This window comes from Arvicanthis niloticus, chromosome 15 (assembly GCF_011762505.2).
Source record: "Arvicanthis niloticus isolate mArvNil1 chromosome 15, mArvNil1.pat.X, whole genome shotgun sequence".
Taxonomy (NCBI): Eukaryota; Metazoa; Chordata; class Mammalia; order Rodentia; family Muridae; genus Arvicanthis; species Arvicanthis niloticus.
The window spans coordinates 54667736-54691563 of NC_047672.1; the positions used below are offsets into that span (position 1 = coordinate 54667736).

Genomic DNA, 23828 nt, shown 5'->3' on the forward strand with positions numbered 1-23828 from the left:
AGAGCTTGTAGGCGGTGACTAGAGAGGTGGGAGATGAACGGAAAGCCAAAGTGTTATTTTCAAACAAGTCACACAAGTGGACACAGCATTGGACAGGACTAGCTCAGACCCCCAGTGTTGGTAGATTGAGAGGAGGAACTTTGATGCTAGCCATGTGCCTGCACAAGTCCAATAAACAGCAGCACACTGGAGTCTGCTTTAGGGGCAGCGTTTGCCCTGGAGATAGAAATTAGACATCAGTCCCATGACTGGATGAGCTCTCATAGGGGGAAATGCGAGGGAAGAGTGCACCCAGGGTCACCCATGACTTTCATAAGACTCCATTCTCCTTAAATGCAAGGGTGGATGGCTAAGGGCACCTTGGATAACAAACTGCCCTTGCTGCCTTATTAATACCCATTCCATTACATTTGCAACCGAGTCGTTATCAGCTTCCCTAAACACTGGTTTCATTCTACAGTCCATTTAGAGTGAACGGAAGGACGAAGAGAGGTTAGGATGAGAGTTTTATGACCCCCCTAATATGTTTCAACAGCTGTCATTAGGTAAGCCAATATTGGGCAGTAACAGAGTAGGGTAGGTAGCACAGAGTCTCTGAGAAACTAAAGAGTCAAAATAACTACAACCCGCCACAGTGCCTGCTAGTGATAAAGAGCTTTTGGAGCAGATTGGGGGGCGGGGGGGAGTTCAAGAGCAAACTAGAAGGTCTTAGAGAAAGAAGGGGTGACGGTGACGGGAGGGGGACTGCAGGGCGAATCAAACCCACAGCAAATCGCTTTTTAGTTTGCATTTAATTAACAGGTAGAAAGTGTTGCCAGAGAGAAGTGAACTGGGCTTTTTCACCACAATAATAAGCTTATTTAGACAATTTCTAAACGCAAACCGATGGGCCGTTCACTAAAAGAAAGTGGGGAAAATTGTAGGGTGGTCCTTACTTTCGCGGTCCAATGGCAAGGAAGCCCATACTTTTGTAAGCAGATGATTGGCTACTGTAAAAGTCCCGCTCTGAGCGAGCACCAATGCACTCTCAGGGGCGAGATTCTTGGAAACAGTTTCTGGCGAGGAATGCATGACATTGAGGTGGCTCCTAAGTTGTAAACAAGGACAAGTCTGGGCGGGCCTGAAGCCCCTGGCGACCTGGGACCTATCCTTAGGGGACCAATCTCTGGCCCACGTCTTACCGGATGCCAGCTGTAGCTGCTCCCCTACCTCACCCCACCCCTGCCTTTCTCTCACCCTTTGCCCCTTGCAGGCCGTGGAAACCGTGTCGGGATCACTGTGCCAGGCATTTCTAGTGACCACGGCCAAAGGGAGGAGCCCAAAGTTCTTTCTCTGAGCTGATTGGTGTGGCCCCAAGTTCAGAGTCCCAGAGCCTCCTCCTGGCTGGAGTTGTGAAGAGGGCGAGGAGGTAAATAAAAGGCAAGACAACGAGAGGTGGGAAGACACGAGTGTCAACCGTTCACCCAGCCTCGAGCACCCGGGACCCTGAGCCCACAGCGCACTTGCTCCTGCTCGACCGCGCTCCTGCCCTTCAGCCCTCGCTTACCCTAAGGATCTTAGCTGCCGCCAGCCTAAGTGGGCGTCAGGATGAAGGCAGCCCGCTTTGTGATGCGCAGCGCCAGCTCGCTGAACAGCGCCGGCCTGGTCCCCAGGGAGGTCGAATTGTTCTCCCGCTATAGCCCGTCCCCGCTGTCCATGAAGCAGCTGCTGGACTTTGGTGAGAGACGATACAGGGCCCAGGAGGGTGGCGCTGAGGCTAGAGAGGCCCCAGGATGGGAAGGACTGAGTTCAGGGATAGGACAACTGAGGTCTATTTGGCTGAAGAACTCAGGAGTCTCAAAAGGCTGTGTACCTGCTTTCCTAGTTTGTTTACTTTCTGACAGTTTGTACCAGAAGTCTAGGTCACCTGTAATCATACTGATGCTCAACTTCGATTCTACTTTCCTCTTCTCTCTAGATCTTTGAGTTGAACTCCTTTCTTCCCAATGTGACACTCCCTAATAACATAAACTCACCTTAAATTGATAGATTAAACTCATACCCCGATCTCCACGCATTCCGCTGATGTCGTAGCATGCCTAACAGACATCTTTACTATTTCACCTTTATTGTTTTACAAGTATTTACATTACTACTGAGAGAGAGAGAGAGAGAGAGAGAGAGAGAGAGAGAGAGAGAGAGAAAGAGAGAGAGAAAGAAAGAAAGAAAGAAAGAAAGAGAGAAAGACAGAAAGAAAGAAAGAGAGGGTCACTCCCTTTCTGCAGTGGTGGCATATGGTATTGTTTGTCTGGAACCGCCTCTGCCTCCTTCTACTTGGATCCTTTCAAGTTCCTACTCATCAGAGGATGTGCTGTTGACTTTGTAGTGCAGGCTGGCCCTGAACTCACAGATAAGAATAACTGGAGAGTGGTCTCATTTCTCCACAGCGATTTTTTTTTTTTCAGAAAGAAAATAAACAGTATTTCCTCTATGTTGGTCACTCTTAAAGGAAAAGGGGGAGGAGGAGTAGGACCAAAAAAAAAAAAAAAGACACTAAAGATCTGTCCTTAAAGTATCTATAAGCACTAACCTAACTGTGGGTAAGATATTATTTTACAGCATCCTTTTATATTTGCTCTTTATTCTCAATTCCTCCCCCAAACTGAACATGTTTCACCCACTACAGGTTCGGAAAATGCCTGTGAAAGAACTTCTTTTTCTTTTCTGCGACAAGAATTGCCCGTGAGACTAGCCAATATCCTGAAGGAGATCGACATCCTCCCTGGCCGATTAGTGAATACCCCTTCGGTGCAGCTGGTGAAAAGTTGGTAAGGGGCATGCTGTTTTGATGTCTCTGGCTTTAAAAGTGACCTGAGTACCACTTCTTATACCGTACTAACATCATACTTGGATAATAGGCGGTCTTAACAGAAAATAGCTCTGAAAGTTGTAGCTAAGTTTGTATTAACTTAGGGCAGGTTATTATTAAGATTGTTATAAACTACAAATAGATGTTTGTTAATATCCTTAAAAAATCATTCTTCTTCTATTTATTCTTTAATCTTTTTTTACAGTCCAGACTTTATCCACCTCCCAGTCCACCCTCCAACTGTTCCACATCCCACACTTCCTCCCACTCATTTCCACCACCCCCACCCCACCATACCCATACCTCCCCACTTCTTGGGGTTCCAAGTCTCTCCAGGGTTAGGTATATCTTCTCTGACTGAGTTCAGACCTGGCTGTCCTCTGCCGTATATGTTTTGGGGGCCTCATATCAGTTCGTGTGTGTTGCCTGGTGGCTCAGTGTCTGAGAGATCTCTGGGATCCAGGTTAGTTGAGATTGATGGTCTTCCTATAGGGTCGCCCTCCTCCTCAGCTTCTTCCAGCCTTTCCCTAATTCAACCACAGGGGTCAGCAGCTTCTGTCCATTGGTTGGGTGTAAATATCTGCATCTGACTGTTTCAGCTGCCTGTTGGGTCTTTTGGAGGGCAGTTATGATAGTCTCTGGTTTGTAAGCACTCCATAGCATCAGTAATAGTGTCAGGCCTTGGGGCCTCCCCCTGAGCTGGATCCCAATTTGGGCCTTGTCACTGGGCCTCCTTTTCCTCAGGCTTTCTCCATTTTTGTTCCTGAGGTTCTTTCAGAGAGAAACAATTCTGGGTCAGAGTTTTTGACTGTGGGATGGCAACCCCATCCCTCCACTTGATTCCCTCCCTGCCTTTCTGCTAGAGGTGGGCTCTACAAGTTCCCTCACCCCACTGTAGGACATTTTATCTTAGGTCCCTCTCTTTGAGTCCTAAAGGTCTCTCATGCTTTCTTAAAGTTTGATTCTGAGTATTTTTAGTAGAAGAAATGAAAACATCTGCCAACCAAAGTGGTCAGGAAAGTAGAGGGTGAAAAAAATGCAGCTTTAAAAATATCTTAACCTATTATTTTCCAAACATTTTGAAGAAAGGTTCCAATTTGAAACGTAGTGGTTCCCTTCCCTTTCTGATCATTTCTAAAGGTATTTTAATTGCATCTGACATTAATTTCAAAACTTCTCCCTTTACAGGTACATCCAGAGCCTGATGGATTTGGTGGAGTTCCATGAGAAGAGCCCTGAAGACCAGAAAGCTCTATCAGAGTAAGCTTTCTTCTTGAAAATAACATGCTACGAAATCAGGATCCTTTGGGATGCATCTCGCAGATCTTTTTAAAGCTTAAAGAGGCCCCAGCCTTTCACAGTAAATTGGTACCCCTTACAAATTTTGGCTTGCTTGTGGTTTTAGAAGTGGAGAAATGTAGAGCTGAAATTAATGGTAGGTATGAACCAATGGAGAGGACTTGGAGTTTTAGCTTTCCAAGGTATGCCATGTTTGCTTTAAATTTAGTCCAAAGATTATGTTTGCAAGAAAGTTTGCCATTACACAATTTTAATGGACTTCTGGGTCGTTAGTGATTTCGTACTTTCTTTGTGTGTGACAATTTCTATCTAGCTAACTAGCAATCTTTAAAAAAAGAAAACTGTGGTTTTATTTTCCACAGTGGCATGCTAGAATCATCTTTGATTTTAAATAGCCTCTAACAAGTAGGCTTAATGAACATTTTTTAATGAAGGCAGCAGTCACAGAGTGAATAGTTTTATATGGGACCTAGAAATACAAACCCTTTCATGAAGCTGCCACTTCTGCTACTGCAGAAGAGTGTAGAGTGAAAGTCCAAAAGAAGTTTCACCCAGAATTTTATAATTGGCTGTGTTTACTTTGGTCCTGCAAAAAGAGGTTTAGTTTTCTCTGAAGTAACTTAAGGAAGAGACGGATGGGAAACTTCTTTAATATCCACTAACTATAAATGTTCTGGCTTAGCTTTGTAGACATACTGGTCAAAGTACGAAACAGACATCACAATGTGGTCCCTACAATGGCTCAAGGGATTCTGGAGTATAAAGACACCTGCACAGTGGACCCTGTTACCAATCAAAATCTTCAGTATTTTTTGGACCGGTTTTATATGAACCGCATTTCTACTCGGATGCTCATGAACCAGCACAGTAAGTGAGACTCTCCGTGGATGGTCCAGAAATGGGTACTGATCATACGACATACTGAGGCTGGGCCCATGACTCGGGTCTCACAGTGTTTGGGGTAGCTCTAGTCACCAACCTGAGTTTTATAGCATATTTTTGTTTTCATTTTTCAACAGTCCTCATATTTAGTGACTCGAAGACAGGAAACCCAAGCCACATTGGAAGTATCGACCCAAACTGTGATGTGGTAGCAGTAGTCCAAGGTAACTTCTAGACTTCTGAATTTCTCTTATTGAAAATGTATAATACATGGTTGGCAAATCTGTAATCTAAGTGATTCTGTAAATGAATTTGTGTTCACTGTGCTCTGCTTGTGCTTTATGAATTCTGCCATCAGACTCCGTTGCTTTAGAGTGTCAGGAGTATAAACACTCATTTATAGTATTATAAAATATTTAAACATAAGTGGTCCATGTGCCATATTCTTATATATTGTATTTGATCTAAAAGTGCATGTATTCCTATTGCTACGACTTCAATAAAATATTGTTTTAATAAAATATTAAAGAGACATCTTTCATACATATGAGCCAGTTCCCCAGTGAATAGAATTTTAGATTAAGTGTAGTAAACACATTGGATATCACTTGACAACTGTACTTGGAATAAATTTATTTCATTGTTATGAAAAATTTCTATTCCAGATGCCTTTGAGTGTGCAAAGATGCTCTGTGATCAGTATTATCTAACATCGCCGGAATTAAAGCTCACACAAGTAAATGGTAAGCCAGCAGCAGCACGACACAAGTAAACTTATTAAAATGTAATACTTCGGGTCTTTGTAAATACAAGGCAGCCTTTGTGTTCTTTTTATTTTCCTGAGCTTACTTAGAATTTGTAAAAGTTCTGTTTTGTTTAAGACAAACTTCTCCCTATTTGCCTCAGCTGAAAAGCTCCAATTGTGTATACCACTTGGTTACTATGATTCTTTGGACAATGATGTACCTGGGCTCCGGTGTCTTAGATCAAGAAAAGACTGTTTACTCTATAATGTGTAAGATAATCCCCAGGCATAGTGCCTGCAATCCTAGCACTTACAAAGTGGAGAAGTTCAAGTTCTTCCTACAAGTCCTTCAACCTCCAGGCCAGTTGAACATACCTAAGACTCTGTCCCCCAAAAGAAAATAAAATACAGTTAGAATAAAAAAACAGAAGGATATCTGAAGTACAGAAAGCAGTTGTGAATGGCAGTAACTGTCTCAAGATGTTATTCCTGGGACTAGAGAACAAAAACACTTCATAAATTCCTCTATAAGAAATAAGATCAACACAGAACGACAGATATTGCATGATTCTGGTCATGTGTGATATACACCCAAAGTATTCACAGTCACACAGGCAGAAATTACAACAGTACTTGCCAAAGATTCAGGGGGAAGAGATAAAGGATTGTTTTTGAAGAAGTGTAAAGGTTCAGTTGTGTAAGATGAATAAGTCCTAGAGATTTGGTGCACGACATAGTTAACAATGTTGTACTAGACACTTAAGAGTTTTTAAAATATGATTACACTCATGTTGAATGTTGTTACTACAAATTTTAAAAATGTACTGAGAATGTATACTGCTATTTAGAAGTGGAACATAGTTCAAAACTTGAACTCTATGCTGTCTGCTGAGATGAGGTCTTCACATATGGAACTGATTATATAGTCAATGCAAGGGACAAACTTTTATCGTATTCTCTTCTGCTCCAGAAGAGAGTGGCTTCTCAGATCAAGGCACCCATAAATTGAAATGACCATTCCTTTCCATTCTAAGTCTATTTTTTCTAAGTAATATGTACAGTGATATTGATTAGAGGAGAGATTAATAGTTTTATGATTTAAATATACTAACTCATAGACAGAGGGCATGGAGAATGTAAGAGAACAATAGAATCAAAGCAGGGCTGACAATGACAAACCCAAAGTAAGCAGAATTGTGTAATACTTGGGGACAAACTGCTCAAACCTTTGGACAAAACAAAGGCAGGATTGTGCCAGGCCTTCCTTGTGTTTACTCAGTCAAACTTTTTCAAGGCCCCGGGGCATCAAAGAATACTTTTATTTTTGTTTTCAAACAGTATCATGAGGCTTGTGTTTCTGTTTTCTTTATCCTGTTGGGAAAGCTTAAACACATTTAGCTTCTAAGGTTTAATATTCTGGGGATTTAAAAATAAAACATGTCACTTAATATGTATTAAAATATGAAAATTTACAGCTACTATTAATTCCTCCTCTCTTCAAATGCATTTAGTTTTATTACTGAAATTGTATACTTTAAACATGTTGAAAATAGACTTCATTCATTCAATGACTTCATTTATTCCAAAGTCTCACACTTCAGCCAACTACATACATTTACAGGGAAATGCAAGCTTTAATCTTGAATACTAAGGAGCAGCTGGAACCAGTGGATATATAAGCCAGCTGTCTTTACTGTTTAAAAGGGAATGTTTTAAGTCACCATTTTCAGGTGGGAAAAGACGGCAGCTATCCCGGTCTTGTCTAGAACTAAAACATTAATCTAACAGACTCCGAGGTTTATTTCAGCAAAACAGTTGTTTCCCAATACTAATGAGTTTAATTGTTTTCTAGGAAAATTTCCAGGCCAACCAATCCACATCGTGTACGTTCCTTCCCACCTTCACCATATGCTCTTTGAACTCTTCAAGGTATAATATATGCCAGCAATTGTAGCTTTGTCTCTAAGTAGTTCTGGGCTCCTAGTTCTATCATTCCCCATGAAATAAGACCCTCTGTACATTCTCCCAAGAATACTTTTGTATAGCAAAGCCATGTAACTAGTGTTTGGGAAAAGGCACAAAGATCACAGTAAAATAATGTGCTTGAAAATATACAGCACGGTTCGTTATATCTCAGTACTGTAGAGACTGTGCTCCCATCATTTCTTCAGATTTGCAGCAAAGCACTGGTCGTTTATTCTTTAGAAGAGGTCATGAGGTGTCTCTGTGAATGAAGTCTTGCAACCTCGTACTACAGACTCTACCACTGCAGACTTCAAGGCAGAGAGAGGTCTTGCAGGTAGGGTGATCGCATTCTGAATCCAGAACAGCCATTCCCATCACATGAATACAGTTCACGTTTGGACTGCATTAAAATGGAAACTCCGATGCAGGTCAGGAGTGGTGTCCAGGATTCTGAATTTCCAAGGACGTGGTGGTAATCCACAATCCACACGTTTTAACCAGCCTACAGAACCCTTGTTCTCAGTGTGTGCCACAAGCATCCACAGGCCTTGATGAAAGAAAGAGGCACAGAGATAGTTAAGTTCTCTAGATCTGAGATTTTGTACTTCCAACACTCTGAAGACTCAAAGGCATCTAGTGTGGGTAACTAAATACTGATATTATACCTTTGTATGCATTCTAAGGTCGGACTAACACTCTGAACTTAAGCCAGCAAATAAGAGTTATATGAAGTTTGTGATGTTCTCCAAGATGACTTCATAGATTGATAGGAGGGAGAAAATCTTTTTAAAAGTAAAATCTGCCTTTAATACTGGCTTAAACCCAGAATGTACTGTTTTCCAGCTTACCCTAATGTTTGGCTATGAGGTATTGATTAAACTCCAAATACCTGATCTATTTTATTTTACTTCAGTTAATATCTGGAATCATACATAAACACCAAAGGATAGTAGGAAAGGGAAATAGATATATGAAATGAGGTTTCACCCACAGGGTAAGCTCAAACGTGTTTGAGTTTACTTGATGCTGAAGAACACATGATACTTCTGCATCGATTTAGTTTTATTTTAATTGAATGTTCTAATTCAATTAAAATGAGAGTTACTCTCCCATCACTGGTGGAAGGTAAAATGATATTCAAATGCAAATAGAAATTTAATTTAGAATTATTGACTGTCCTTTTAAATAGTAGCAACCTTTTTTTTTTTTCCCAGCAAGTTTTATAAAAGCCAATAAATTGGTTCAATGATTCACTGTTCATTCCTTATGTAATAGTCTTTGGTGTTTGGATATAAAATGTAATGGAAAGACAGAAAAATAGGGCACTAGGAAATGGACTATAAAAACCAATTTCTCCATTTAAATTAAGCTTACAAATAAGAACTTGACAGCCAGCAGAATTGTTTTTCCATTAGACATTATTCCCAGGAGCTATGTTACATGGTAAATGAAGATTTTGAATTATACATTCTACATGACACATTCATAAATGGCTATATTTACAGAGATGTTTTATCACTCACTTAAGAAATAGGAACTTTGAATTACCCTGTGCTGCTTTCAGTTTAAACATAAAACCGATTATTTATTGGCCTTATTCTTTGCCCATTGGGTTCATTATAGTTTTGTTGTCTTTAGAATGCCATGAGGGCCACAGTTGAACATCAAGAAAACCGCCCTTCCCTGACACCAGTCGAAGCCACTGTCGTCTTGGGAAAAGAAGACCTTACAATCAAGGTGACCATTCCCTGCCTTTTGTTGGAGGTTCTATCTAGAGAGAACTAAAAGCAGTTGATAACAACATGGGACTCCACTTGGGGCAACTCTCAAGGCCGTGTGTGCCCAGTGACTTTGAAGAGAGGAAAGCTCTTTTTCTGTAGACAGGTGTCCATTGTTGGGAAAGTATAGCACTGACCTATTCGTTTGCGCGTTTCAGATTTCTGACCGAGGAGGCGGTGTTCCTCTGAGGATTACTGACCGTCTCTTTAGTTACACGTACTCCACTGCTCCAACGCCTGTGATGGACAATTCTCGGAATGCCCCTTTGGTAAGACCAGTGATACAGTTGAGGTTATCTCAAGGCCACCTACTTCTAAACGTAGGGTGAGACTTATAAGGAAGTGATTAAGCAAGATAATCAATTTAGCTAAATAGGCACGCAGGCCTGTGAGAAACATGACAAAGCTAGCTAGCGTTGGAGTGAAGATCCTTAGAGCTCCTGGTGGGGAGAAGGAGGTTTTCAACAATGAACATCAGTGAAGCTCCTAACTCCTTTCCATATTCGGTATCCCAGTGATCCTCTCCACCTTTTCCCTAACCCTTGACCTTCTACTTTCAGGCTGGTTTCGGTTATGGCTTGCCAATTTCTCGTCTCTACGCCAAGTACTTTCAAGGAGATCTGAATCTCTACTCTATGTCAGGCTATGGGACAGACGCCATCATCTACTTGAAGGTATGCTTGCAGCGCAGTCAAAAGCCATCTTTTCAGAGCCATGGATTTGTTTACACCTCTGAGTTCTACGTTCCTCTGTGAACTCTTCAAACCGAGTTAGTCTAAGGAAACAGCCAGCTATTAAAGTTCCTGTTTGGCTGTGTGCATACTTGTATACTATACTTGTATACATCTTACCCAAGAGAAAGCTAAGGTGTGCTCCCTGTCTCAAGTGCTGACCCAGACACAGATTAAGCTCCAGAGTGGCAGCATCCTGATGTGAATATTTTCAGACAACTTCTCTTTGACATCTGTGAGGGTAGCTAGAGTTCTGTTTTCCTCAGCCTTGTGGGTAATACATGCTAATGAAAGTTTCAGCTTAAAACAATAAAAACCAAGACTTTTGTAATCTTAAACTGACTCTATTTAAAACCCAGGAGAAAGATTGCTCATAAGCTGTCAGTGGGGTGCCAGGCATTTCCTGTTTAAAATGTAAAACTGAGTACATATTTTTCTGTCTCAGATAAAGCCTAAATTTGTTTGTTAAGATCACCTCCCCAACTCTGTTCATCATTTGCCAACTATTTCAACAGAAAATTTATTTATAGCTAGTAAGAACTGCAACACCAGTGGCTTCTAGGCTTCCTCCATTTTGTTTGTTGGAATTAAATACTCACATACCCTTGACTGTCTGAAATACTTGATGTACCTATTCATTTCTGAAATGGGCAAAAGTGTCTAAACTGTAGGGAAAGAAGCCTATAATAGATGAATAGTGTCGTCTGAGTTCTCTATCACAGAAAACCAAGTTTCTTTCTGGAAAGAATTGCTTTTCTTTTCAATTCCATTCCATCAGAGGTCTCCAATGCTCATGTGTAAATATTGAACCCAAAATCTGTGCCCAAATTTACAATCCCACGTCTACAATTTAAGCTTCTATTGAACAAAGATAAAAGTTTTTTTAAGTTATGTTTTGTGAAACATCTAGAACATCAATAGGTTTGGTATCTTTTTACAAGAATATCAATTAAATGAGAGTACTTGGATATGAAATCAGACCTCTGAATGTATTTTTAATAATGCAGTACAGCCATGCATCATTTATTTAATTTGTTGTTATCTCTACTTTCCTTTTAGGCTCTATCTTCTGAGTCTGTAGAAAAACTCCCTGTCTTTAACAAGTCAGCCTTCAAACATTATCAGATGAGTTCCGAAGCTGATGACTGGTGTATCCCAAGCAAGGAACCAAAAAACTTGGCAAAGGAGAAGCTGGCAGTGTGAAGAGGAACATGCCTGACACTTTATGGGATCAAAGTGGGTCTATGGCAGTGCTGCTTCATGAATGTGTGTGGACTCTCATTTCCGCAAAACAAAACCAAGCAAGCAAAACAAAACAAATGCTAGAACAGACATTGATCCAATGAGGGATGGAGCTTGGTTGAGTGGCCCGGGAGAAGTCAGGGCAGGGCTCCAGTAGATGTCAGGTGTCCTGCTTCTCATTTGGCAATGCAGATTGACTCATGACTATTCCAAATACTGAGAAGAAGTCTGCCTCTGAGTTACAACTCTTTCTCAACAAGTACAAAGTTTGAGATTTGCAGTTTCAACAGCATCTTCCTGCCATCCAAATATATTGGTGTTTAGTGAACATCAATCATCACTGCTTTCCTGCCATGCAAAGATTGGAGCATTGGCAGAAATGTGTGTAAACATACATTTTATAGGTGTTGGGATGCTCTAGAAAGGACAGGATGGAAGGACTCAAAGCACTTTATAGAGCTTGATGCTGGGCACTGCGGCCTATGTGCAAACTCAGAAGAAAAGAGTCACTGTCAAGACAGCTCCAGTATTGTGCAGCTGTTTCTGTTTGCTCTACACTCAAAAAGCCAGTGCCTTTTGGCTGGTGCCTAACCTTGGGTGAAATGTTAAATATGCATTGACCTCAGGAAGTTGGTTTTGAAAGGGAGGTAAATTGCCAAAGTTATCCAAGGATTGTGTATGTGGAGAAATCCATGTTAGAGAAAGAAGTCACGTACTCAGAACTTAACTGTGAGGAAATGGCTGTTCTCTAACTGGAAGTAGTGAAAAAATCCAAGGGTATCTAGTTTCTACTCTTAAAAATATGAGCATTTTATATTTTATTTTTATCCTCTACACTCTGACATATCTGTTCAAATTTTTCTAGTTGCTGATCAGCTTGAGAGTATTAAATTCTAATTCCCTCTTGGAGTACCCTCTTTGAGAGTAGTCTGGAAGTAGACTGTTCTCATATCAGGATGATGTCATCTGTGAAGCATGGAGCCATCGAGAAGTAGTGACTAGAAGCTGTGATGTGCTTGAGGCTTGGGAAGTTGAAGGTGTAATTGTCACCTCAGCGGGAGGTCATCCATGTAATCACCCATAGAAAAGAAAGGAAAAAATGAGGAACAAGGGAAGGAATGGGGAGAAGGAAGGAAGGAAGGAAGGAAGGAAGGAAGGAAGGAAGGAAGGAAGGAAGGAAGGAAGGAAGGAAGGGATGAAGCAGAAGGCAGGCATCTTCCTATTTCCCCACAAGCTAACCCAAGGAATGGTCTATGTTTTTCCTGGGTAGGGAAGAGGACAAATTGGCGTCTTTGAAAACAGTATGGCTTCTTCAGTGGGTCTCACTCTTACAAAGTAAGGTGAAATAATAAATGAATTTTTGTCAAATTAATGTTGAAACTTTTTTCTGCATTGTAATATTATCAGTCCTGTGTGTCAGTTGAGTTTGAAATTTGCAGTTCATTTCACAGTGACCTAGAGGTGAGGTGCTTCTGGTTGTGGCAACAGGAGCTGCAACTATTTGGTTTGCATCGCAGATGTTATGCTTAAAAGTTCTGGGCAGTGACTTTGACAGCAGGACTTTGACTCCTGCATTGATTGATCACACAAAACTGTCAACATCTGGATTACCTGTTGTTTTGTTGTTGATGTTTTCATTGAAATTTCAGCTACATGTTTGTTCACATGAATACTTGTGTTTACCAAAGATGTAGGCATTTGGACAATTAGCCCAAATACCATAAGCTATGTGTAAAGTAATAGAGAAAATCTTTAGGATCTCAATAGCATCAACTGTGTAAATTAAATCAAAATAGTTTTTCGTATTATTTATGAAGCCACAGGAGACTTTAACACAGCAGATGGATGCTAAATGCCCAGACCCACTTAATTTATTAATGTGTGAATTACATTTATGTTTTTAGTTTATATGCAGAGAAATGTGATAATTTTATAATAAATATTTTTATTACAATAGTAATGTGGTCTTCTAAAATTCTTTTCTTGAATAATCTCAAAGTATAATGAATGATTTCAACTAAAGGCGTTCCTCCCATTTTTATTTAAATGTATACACTTGGCATAGGCTTTGAAAAGTATTAAAAGCAACTTTAAAATCCTAATTTTAAAAGACAAGTGTTTTAGAGGAGTTCAGAAATTGTGGTTGTCTTTTTCTTGTTTGTATATTCTCCATGAACATATAGGACTAAAACATGTTTGCCTACAAGTATTTATTCAGTAACTGTTTGGCAATGCATGTTTCCTAGAATTCTCATGTCCCCTGTTCTTTCTTTTTTATTAATTATTTTACATATTTATTTTCCAAATATTTCCCCGCTTCCTGGCCTCCCCTCCATGAGTTCTTCAACCCTTTCTCCTTTGCTTCTGAGAGGGTGCTCACCCACCCACCCACTCACCCACCCACTTCCACCTCACCTCACTAACATCACCCTTCCCTGGGGCATTCATTTTCTACAGGATTAAGAACATCCTTTCCCACTGAGGCTAGACAAGAAAGTCCTTTGCTACATACATAGTGGGGACCAAGGACCAGTCCATGTATCCTCTTTGGTGTGTGGCTTAGTCTCTGGTAGCTCTGAGAGGTCCGGTTAGTTGATACTGTTGTTATTCCTATGCAGTTGCAATCCCCTTCAGCTCCTTCAGTCCTACCTCTAACTCTTTCACAGGAGTCCCTGATCTTAGTCCAGTGGTTAGCACTAAGTATCTACATCTGTCTCAGTCAACTGCTGGTAGAGCCTCTTAGAAGACAGCCATGGTAGGCTCCTTGTCAGCGCAACATGCCATCAGTAATTGTGTCAGGGTTTAACGCCTATGCATGGGATGGATCCCAAGTTTGGGCAGTCACTGGATGACCTTTTTTTCTGTCTCTGCTCCATTTCTGTTCCCTTTTCTAATTTCACTTAGTGTGGTATTTACATGCACACTGTGAAATTCAAAAATAATAACCTAAATAATTGAAATAATTTTGAATTAAGAATCTATATGAAAATAACTAAGAGATAAAAGAGAAATTACAAAATTAGGGCCAACGGGACAGCTTGATGAGTAAAGGTAACTTTCACCAGGTCTGAGATTTGAGTTCAGTCTCCATAATTCTCATAGTAGAAGAGAAGAACAGAATCTCTCAGGTTGTCTTCTGACCTTCACGTGCATACTGCTACACGTGCGCATGCAACACATAAACTCAGTAGCACATGTGCATGCCCAACACATAAAATAAATGAAAAGGTAATAATATGAAGAAGGAATTACTAAGCTGAATCATGCATGGCTAATGTTGTCTTTGCTATTTAGTGGTTTCTTTTATTAATGCAATCTTTCTCTGCCTTTAGATGGGCAACTTGGTTCCCATCATAGTGTGTTAGTTATTGTTTCATTGCTGTGATAAAAGCACAGGGATCAAGGCAGTATAGATGGAAGGGTTTATTTGGAGCTTATAGTTGCTGGGGGGATAGGTAACTGTCACCCTCATGGTAGGAGCCTGGCAGCAGGCAGATATTCATGGCTCTGGAGCAGTAGTTGGGAGCTCACATTTCAATTCACGAACAGGAAATAGACTTTACTGGGAATGACTGGAAGCTTTTGAAGACCAGTCCCATGACACATCTCCTTCAACAAGACCATACCTTTTGATGCTTCCTGAACATTACCTCCAACTATTCAAACATAAGTCAATGTGAGGCTCTTCTCATCCACACCACTATATTCCATTCCCTGTCCCCATAGGCTTCTTCCCATAGAATGCAAAATAGATTTAGTCCAACTTCAAAAGTCTCCACAGTCTTTCACAGGCTCAACACAGTTTTTCTTCTGAACTCAAAGCAGTCTCTTAAGTGCAACCTTTTGTAAAACCAAAAAGCAAATTACACACTTCCAATGTACAATGGCACTGAATACATACTATAATTTCAAGTCAATGTGTGCCTCCACATACGATGCTATTTTCTTTAAACAACGAAGGAGCCAGATATTTGTACAGTTTAATCTCTAGACCATTTCTCCCACATTTAAAACTTGGTTGTACATGGTAAGATTATTTGATCTCAGCTACTGTTACTTACTCAAACAGACATCCTTGAAGCCAGAAGCAGGTCATGAACTTTGACAATTGCTTTGATCTCCTACTGCACTTTGAAGGGCTCAGTTTCATTTGGCCATGTACCCACACTGCAAAGTATGTGGCATCATCTGTACACTTTGATCTGGCCTGTGGGCAGAAGATGGGAGGGATTTCTATTCTTCCACTAGAACCTGTATAAGAAGTCAAGGAATTTCTACCAAAAACACTTAAAGTGAAATATTCTGACCCACATTACCTCTCTGGTCTTGATGTTCTTCAACCTATGTGGTTTGATTTTATCCTTTTCAACCTGAAATTTAGGCACTCGATGAATAGTCACTTGGCAAACGCATAAATGAACATATTTTTCAACTGCTTGTCCTGGAACTGATTCTTGCTGTTAGAACAGATTGGAATTCTGACGCAAATAACTGTGCATGTGTCGCACAGGACTTGTACTTTAAGTTAGAGTGAAGAAGCTCTGCAGTGTTTCAGAGACTCCAGAATCTGCTTCCAAACTGGTCAGTTTACAGCTGGATTTTCTTTGATGTTACTTTAATTGGTCACCTTTAGCCTTTGAAAATTACCATGTATTCCACAAGAAATTAAAAGTTACAGGAAATAAAATTTCTGAGGCAATTTTTTGAACATGAGGTCTAGTTACTTCAGATTTTATGAGTATTCTTTCTTGCTCACTTGAGCTCTGATGAAACCTGTTTTTCTCCAAATATCATAGCTACTGTTGGAAGTGAGAGTATTTTGTCCTTTCTCATGTGTAAGCTAATATTAAAAACCACTTCAAACAGAAATATCAACGACCTTGCTAATATGTCAAATCTATTAAGTGATGTGAGAATGATATAAGCCCATGTAATGACAAATCCATAACAAAGCATAGAGTTCATCAACAAAATATAAGATGTAACTTTATTCTACTATTTCCATTTAATATAGTGGTGGTAACATAGGAGTGGTGTCAAATGATGCAGTACAACTAAAAATTATTTATTAGGATATTGCCTTTCATAAACATAAACAACTGCTTTAATACCTAAGCTTGTTGAATGGAAAAGCAAAGATTTGATTTGTTTTGCAAAGCTATGCATTCCTGGTTAGTTCTAGCCACTAAATACAGCTTGACATTTGGTAGAATTGCAGTCCCTTTAGGCTTTTACTTTTAAATTTGTTTCCAAGGATAATAACTTTGACGTGGGTTAAAATGTAAGAAAGAGTTTACAAATTCAAAACTTTTAGAATCTATATTTCCTATTACAGAATAACTCTACTACTCTCTCACACAACTTCCAAGTTAATTCCTTTAACTTTGCCTTCTCGTGATATCACTATAAGCAAAAATTCCTTTAGTAATTTTCTAATGTCGAAGAAGCTGGTGTTTATACAATGTTTGTGGTTTTCTACATCCAGTTTAACATCAGTCTTGCAATTCTGTCTGTTCAATATAGTCTCCTCTGAACACATACATTTCTCTCAGTCTTAAATACCTTTCTCTTTTCTCTTTTGTCTTAATACTATTCAAAGTCCTAGACCCATCTTAAATCCTAACCCTATTGATTGGGCATCCCAGCATCCTCTAAACTCTCAGATGCTTGGGACCATTTTAGTACTTACCACATCATTTCCAAAGTTGTTGGTTAAAGGTTATAGGCAAATATACAATAAAAATCTAGCTGAAGTCTTTCTTAGTCACTGTCTACACTATTAATTGAGGCAGTCTTTTACTTGAATATAAATCTCACTAGTATGGATAGGCTGGGAAGCCAGATTGCTTTGGTGACCTCTTGTCTCTACCTTCTGAACACTAGAATTACAGGTGGGCCTCCTAGCCTGCTCTACATTTATGAGGGACCTGGGGATCCAAACTCTAGTTTTCATCCTTAGACAGCAAATGCTTTAACCACTGAACAATCTTCCCAGGCCTCTCTTTATTGTTTAGAGAGGCTTCATCATGCATACGGAGGGGATCAGAGAATAACTTTTGAGAACTTGCTCTCTTCTTTTACCTTGAGTTCCAGGCATCTGACTTAGATCTTCAGGATTGTACAGACAGTGCTCTTATCCTAAGGGCCATCTTGTTAGCCCCTACTTTAATATTTTTAATACTATATTTTTTTATGAATCTTAGAAATAATCTGTATTTACTTTCCTGTGGGTTGTAGCTATAATCTACCCACACAACTAACTCCAGCAATTTATTACACAACCAGCACATGATCTTCACTCTCAAGAAGCTTAGAGGCCCACTGAAGACTTGAAAAGTCAAAAACTGAGTTTATGAAATGTTAAATAGTTTTAACAGCAGTTTAAATGAATAATTCAGGAGATGTAATAATCCCTAATATACTCATAAAATGTATTAATATTAATTAATGTGAATTTTCCAGAATGAAAGTGATTTCAGGGTAGTGTGTCTCATGGATAGGGAGCACTTCTGTAGTAGGATGGAAGGACAATTGATGAAACTAACTGAGAATGTTGCAAAGGAGCACAGATTCTCTTACAGAAATACTTTGAAAGTCTGGATATGGTTCCCCAGGTACCAACAAGTTATTCACTAAGATATATATATATATATATATATATATATATATATATATATATATAGTGACTAAACTGTCAATGTTATATATTTTACAGTCAGTTTATTTTCAAAATAAAATGCAGTGATCATTAAAATATACTAACACTGAGATTTAACTTAATATTTAAGTAATCTTGAGTGGGCTGATTGGTGAATGGAAACAGTAGATCTCACCCATGTGTCACAGCTGTGAGTCTTGTAGACTCTCCCACCAGCTGCCAGTTTTCTCCCAGTTCTGATGCCTGTTTTCTGGTCTCTGAAACTGAGTTGCTGTTATAATCTCTTATAGAATATCTGTGAAAATGAAAGATGTTAACACATATAAAACATGTTAGTAGTGTTTGACACATGGAATACTTTATATAGATGGCATTCATTTTTCCAAAATATTGATTAATTGATATTATACATTGTGATAAATTCCCACAGTAATAAATATAGTCTTTCAGATTTGAAGTCATGCACTGTTAGCTTGGTATGTGTCAGTGACAGCAGCAACAGTTCTGCTCTATTGTAACCCATTGCTCGCTTGTGACCGTTGGACTACATCTCTACCTCAAAATATGGTCTGAGATTCAACAGTGCTGGAAAGATGGGAATCTGACCCAGACTTTGGTCTATTTCCAAATCTGTCCAATCAAGAGCTGAGTTGTTGGTAGTGCAATGCATTATCTAATGAGGCCTGCCAATATTCTTAGGAACATAAGACTGCACTTCCATGACTACAGAGAAACCATCGAGTTCACTGCACATTCTAAACACACACACACAAAAGCTTACCATAGCACCATGCCCACAGTACACACTCAGTAACTCTTTGCTGAATGGATAAAAACTGGCTCAATCCATTAAATTAACAATTGGAAAACAAGAGGCTCCCAGGACCCAATGGGGATGTCATTAGCTGAAATATCCAACAAAAGAGAGAGATAACATGTAGAGACCATATCCAGAGGTTAGGCATGACCCCCAATAGAGGGATGAGGCCACCCACTTTTCTCAAAATTTTAACCCAAAATTGCTCCTGTCAAAAGGAAACACAGGGACAAAGAGTGAAGCAGAGACTGAAGGAAAGGTTATTCAGAGACTTCCCCACCTGGGGATCCATCCCATCTGCTTACATCAAACCCAGTCACTCTTGCTGATGCCAAGAAGTGCTTGCTGACATGTCTCCTGAGAGGCTCTGCAGATCCTTACCAAAACAGATGCAGTTGCTTGCAGACAACCATAGTACTGAGGGTGGAGAACCCATTGGAGGAATTAGGGGAAGGACAGAAAGAGCTGAAGATGTTTGCAACCCCATAGGAAGAACAACAGTATCAACCAACCAAAACCCCCAGAGTTTCCAGGGACTAAACCACCAACCAAAGAGTACACATGCAGGGACTCATGACTTTAGCTAGATATGTAGCAGAAGATGGCCTTATCTGGCATCAATGGTAGGGGAGGCCGTTGGTCCTGTGAAGGCTTGATGCCTCCGCGTAGGAGAATGCCAGGGTGGTGAGGTGGGCATGGGTGGGTGAGTGAGGGAGCCCACTCGTAGAAGCAAGGGGAAGGGGTGAGATATGGGGTTTTTGGAGGGGAAACCAGAAAGGGATGATAACATTTGAAATGTAAATAAATAAAATAACCAATGAAATTTTTTATAAGTCCAATTAGACTTCAGTTGTTCCCAGGGCAGCTTTTCCTCCTAAATATCATATTTCACCTTGTGAAAGCAGGCCTCCAAATACATGGTTTTTAAAAACCTTTGAAAACAGTACTTTGGTTTGTTTTAAAGCAGAGATCATTGTTTTAACTTATGTAATTAGAATATTTCATGGTGGTTCACTGTACATATCTTGCAATCTCTACAGTCAGAGCTTATTCCAAGTTTTACATAGTCTAAATAGTTCCAATTAGAATCTCCTTTTACTATGAATTAATTTGAGTGAGTTTACTATAGGGATGAAACTAGTTATTGAATTTGTAGAAACAATTTCTTAATTTGAGACAACACCATTGACTTGGATGTTGGCAATTAGATTTTTCAGTGGCCATAAATGTCTATCTCATGTATTAGACTAGAAATTAGTTCTACTAGATTTTACGTTATCTCTGAATTCTTTTTAAACAAGTATCCAAAGCAATCAACAATAAGTACCCCAAAAAGAAATCTATTGAACTTGTAACTCTGAACACTTCATAGTAATTAATTCATTTATCATCACAAGCCCTTATTATGTTAACTTCTTTATATAAATTGATTCCTTTTATCCTTACAATAACTGTAGTGTTACCATCTCCATTTTACAGATAAGAAAGCTACAAACTTGTTGGGTAAGGTGAAGCTAACACTGAGAGTAAAGCCTTCACTCTGTATAAATAGTCCTCTAAGGAAAGTAGCATCAAATTATAGTAATTTCCAAGGTCAGGCTAAAAATGATCTATGGAGGAGAAGAACAGCTTGATCATCACTAAGCTGATCCCATCAGCTGCAAGTCCCTAGAGTACTTCAGATACCCCAGGAAAGCACCACCTATGTGCTGACCCATCACAACTTCAGGATTCTTAGACCAGTCCTCCTCACTTCTTCAGAATGGTACTTAGCCATTCTTCAGGACCCGGGACAATATGGTTGTTATTCAACAAGCAATTACCAAAGACTTCGGTTGCCCACTTTGTGTCAGGCACTGAGGAAATCATGATAAAACACAAAGATTCTTGTGCTATGCGATTGTAAGGCCTACTCTTGAACACAGAAGTCAGTGTTGCAAATATTGATGCTTTAAGTTGTATCTTCATTTTTATGATCCTGAGAGTGGATATAAGATTTCTAAGACAAGGACCAACTGCTCGTGCTTACCTACAGCACTGGCTAAATTGACTGTTCCCCCACACCCCCGTTATCTTTTCCCCTTCTACAGTGATGCAGCCAATGAATAACACCTTGCACTTGCTAGACTGCTGTTATCAGCAAAGAAACCCAGGAGAATCTAAGAGTTCATGAGGAAGAGATGGTGTTGTATCACTACTTCTTTACAGAGATGGAGAGAGGTATTTTATGCTCCCTAATGCACACAGCTTGTCACTTGAGAAAGAAAGACAGGATTCCACATTTCTCACATTGGAATATAAATAAATTACTGCAGGTTAGACAGAAGCCCAAGGCCTCTGAATTTACAACTGATGGAGTGTCTCTCCACCCAGGGTGTTCATCGATTCTTAAAACATAAACATGTACCTCTTGGGAGCCCAGTTTCTTGTCATCCATCCCATTATCTTTTAAGTTAACAATCTGTCCTTGAACCTAGGTTCTAATAAAACCATACTTAAAATACTGTGAAACAGCCCTTTCTCTTCACTTCCCTCCAGCCTTTTTTTTCCAGTGAGGTCCTCCAAGAGAAAAAAAACTGCACATCTTCTCGAGGCCAGGAACAAACCTAATTTTGTTCATATGTCCTTTTCAAAATCAGCCAATGTGGATGTACATGGAAGGGATAGACAAAAATAAAACGAAAGAAAGCAAAAGAACTTTCCCTATATCATCATGGGCTCACTGGCTGGGGTCAGGTAGACTAACCAAAGGCAAACTAATGTGAAAGAATGAAATTTCTTATCCTGTATAAACACAGCCTCAGTGACAAATCAATAAGCAGATGCTCGAGACTTGAACTTCCATATTATCTTTGGAAAAAATATTGGGAGATGATGAAAAAAGTAAAGAAAATGAGGGAAAGAAGGAAGGGAGAGAGGAAGGGAGGGAGGGAGGGAGGAAGGAGGAGGAAAGGGAGGAAGGGAGGAAGGAAGGAAGGAAGGAAGGAAGGAAGGAAGGGAGGGAGGAGGGAGGGAGGGAAAGGAAAGGAAGAAAGGAGGGATGGAGAAAAGAAGAAATGAAGAAGAAAAGGAAGAAGGAAGGAAAGAAGGAAGGAGGAAGGAGGGAGGGAAGGAAGGGAGGGAGGGAGGGAAGAGAGGGAGGGAGGAAAGGAGGGAGGGAGGGAGGGAGGGAGGGAGGGAGGGAGGGAGGGAAAGGAAAGGAAAGGAAGAAAGGAGGGATGGAGGAAAGAAGAAATGAAGAAGAAAAGGAAGAAGGAAGGAAAGAAGGAAGGAAGGAGGGAGGGAAGGGAGGGAGGGAAAGGAAAGGAAGAAAGGAGGGAGGGAGGAAAGAAGAAATGAAGAAGAAAAGAAAGAAGGAAGGAAAGAAGGAAGGAGGAAAGAAGAAGGAAGGAAGGAGGGAAGGGAGGGAGGGAGGGAGGGAGGGAGGGAGGGAGGGAGGGAGGGAGGGAGGGAGGGAGGGAGGGAACAAGAAGATTTTGGGCTTCCTAGGATACCAAACTACAGCAAGGATCACATGCGGGAACTAAGAGACTGAAGCTTGGATGTGCTAATCCATTTCATCACAGATTTTCCACTTCTCTGTGGCCATAAAACTTTTGCATAGATAGTATATAAGAGTTATGTTTTCAGATTTCTACTCTTAGTCATGGAAAGATCTAGGAGGGTTTCTTTGTCATATAAAATATCCTTGAGGTCAAAACAATCTTTATGCTAAAGCAGCATATGTGGTGATGGCGTTTCTTTGATCGCTCATAGAAGGACTGCGTATGTTTTATTTCTTTTTCTTTGTTATTCTCATAACTTTTGAAAAAATATAAAAACGATTCTCATCCACTCCTAATGAGGATCTAGTTCTCTGACCCATGGTCTTGTATAAGCAAGGAAATCTAGCATGGTTTCAGATATTTTTGACTGTAGAGTTTCTTCCTAAGAGCAGTGGAAATACAGAGGCAACAGACTGTTGTGAAGACAATAACTGAGACACAGAATCCACTGAACACTGAAGCCACAAGTCACTCATTACTTAAGAGTAGATTAGTTAACGATGGCTGATTATCTACTAAGTGCTGAATGCAAAGTTAGACTCTGGATGTGATAGTAATGAACACATGCTTAATCTATTCCTCTGTGGCACTCAGCAGGTAGTAAGCAATGACATAAATTAAGACTATAACAATAAAAAGCAATGCCATAGTCAGGTATTATACACAAATTGCCTTTAATTCCAGAAGAATAACCCAAGAAAGAGCAGAAGGGATAAGTGGGGCTTTATTAGAGTTATGACATGTATTACGTCATGTAAAAGCAAGGGGCTTGGAGTACGACTCAATCAGAGAAGCAATGAAGATGAGTTCAGATCCCCAGCAGCCACATAAAGCCAGATGTGGTAACACATGCCTAAAAGGCCCGGTATTGGAGAGATGGAGACAGGAGGAGGATCCTTGGGGCCTGTTGGTTAGCCAGTCTACATGAATATAATAGCTCCAGGTGCAGTTAGAAATTCCGTTTCAAAGGCTAAGGTGGACTTCAAGGACAGGCCCAGAGGCAAACAAAAGACAGAAGGCAGACACAATGACATGTTTTGAGGTTCTTTGTCTCATAAAGCTTTATAAGGGCTTTCTTCATTTTCTCCCTTAGAGAACTCTGCGTGTGTGTGTGTGTGTGTGTGTGTGTGTGTGTGTGTGTGTGTGTGTGAGAGAGAGAGAGAGAGAGAGAGAGAGAGAGAGAGAGAGAGAGAGAGAGAGAGAGAGCGCTTTGTGCTTTTGTGGGATTTCTGTATGTGAGAACATGGGAGTCTTGAACCATTCTATATTTCTTTGATGCTTTTTGTTTGTCTTTTGGGGGAAGGGGTTGGCTTTTCCT

The 23828-nt window shown here is 40.1% G+C and overlaps 1 protein-coding gene and 1 long non-coding RNA gene across 3 annotated transcripts in view; one reads left to right on the top strand and one right to left on the bottom strand.

Moving 5' to 3' along the window:
• The first annotated feature begins 1267 nt into the window (after nt 1-1267).
• On the top strand, nt 1268-13446 carry Pdk4 (pyruvate dehydrogenase kinase 4). Its single transcript, XM_034519767.2, has 11 exons — nt 1268-1717; nt 2666-2807; nt 4037-4108; nt 4830-5014; nt 5167-5253; nt 5695-5772; nt 7627-7703; nt 9378-9476; nt 9676-9786; nt 10078-10191; nt 11308-13446. Exons 1-11 carry the CDS (start codon nt 1588-1590, stop codon nt 11449-11451), a joined length of 1239 nt encoding a protein of 412 aa, XP_034375658.1. The 5' UTR covers nt 1268-1587; the 3' UTR covers nt 11452-13446.
• LOC143434573 (uncharacterized) overlaps nt 6418-23828 on the bottom strand; it is a 30562-nt gene continuing 13151 nt past the window's right edge. The window contains exons 2-4 of one of the 2 annotated variants that reach the window (XR_013104185.1): nt 18324-18443; nt 15552-15697; nt 6418-8286 (exon numbers count right to left, since the gene is read on the bottom strand). This is a non-coding gene — a long non-coding RNA (uncharacterized LOC143434573). Of the gene's footprint in view, nt 8287-13928; nt 15331-15551; nt 15698-18323; nt 18444-23828 lie in introns of those variants that run through there. The other variant, XR_013104186.1, reaches the window with a different exon arrangement.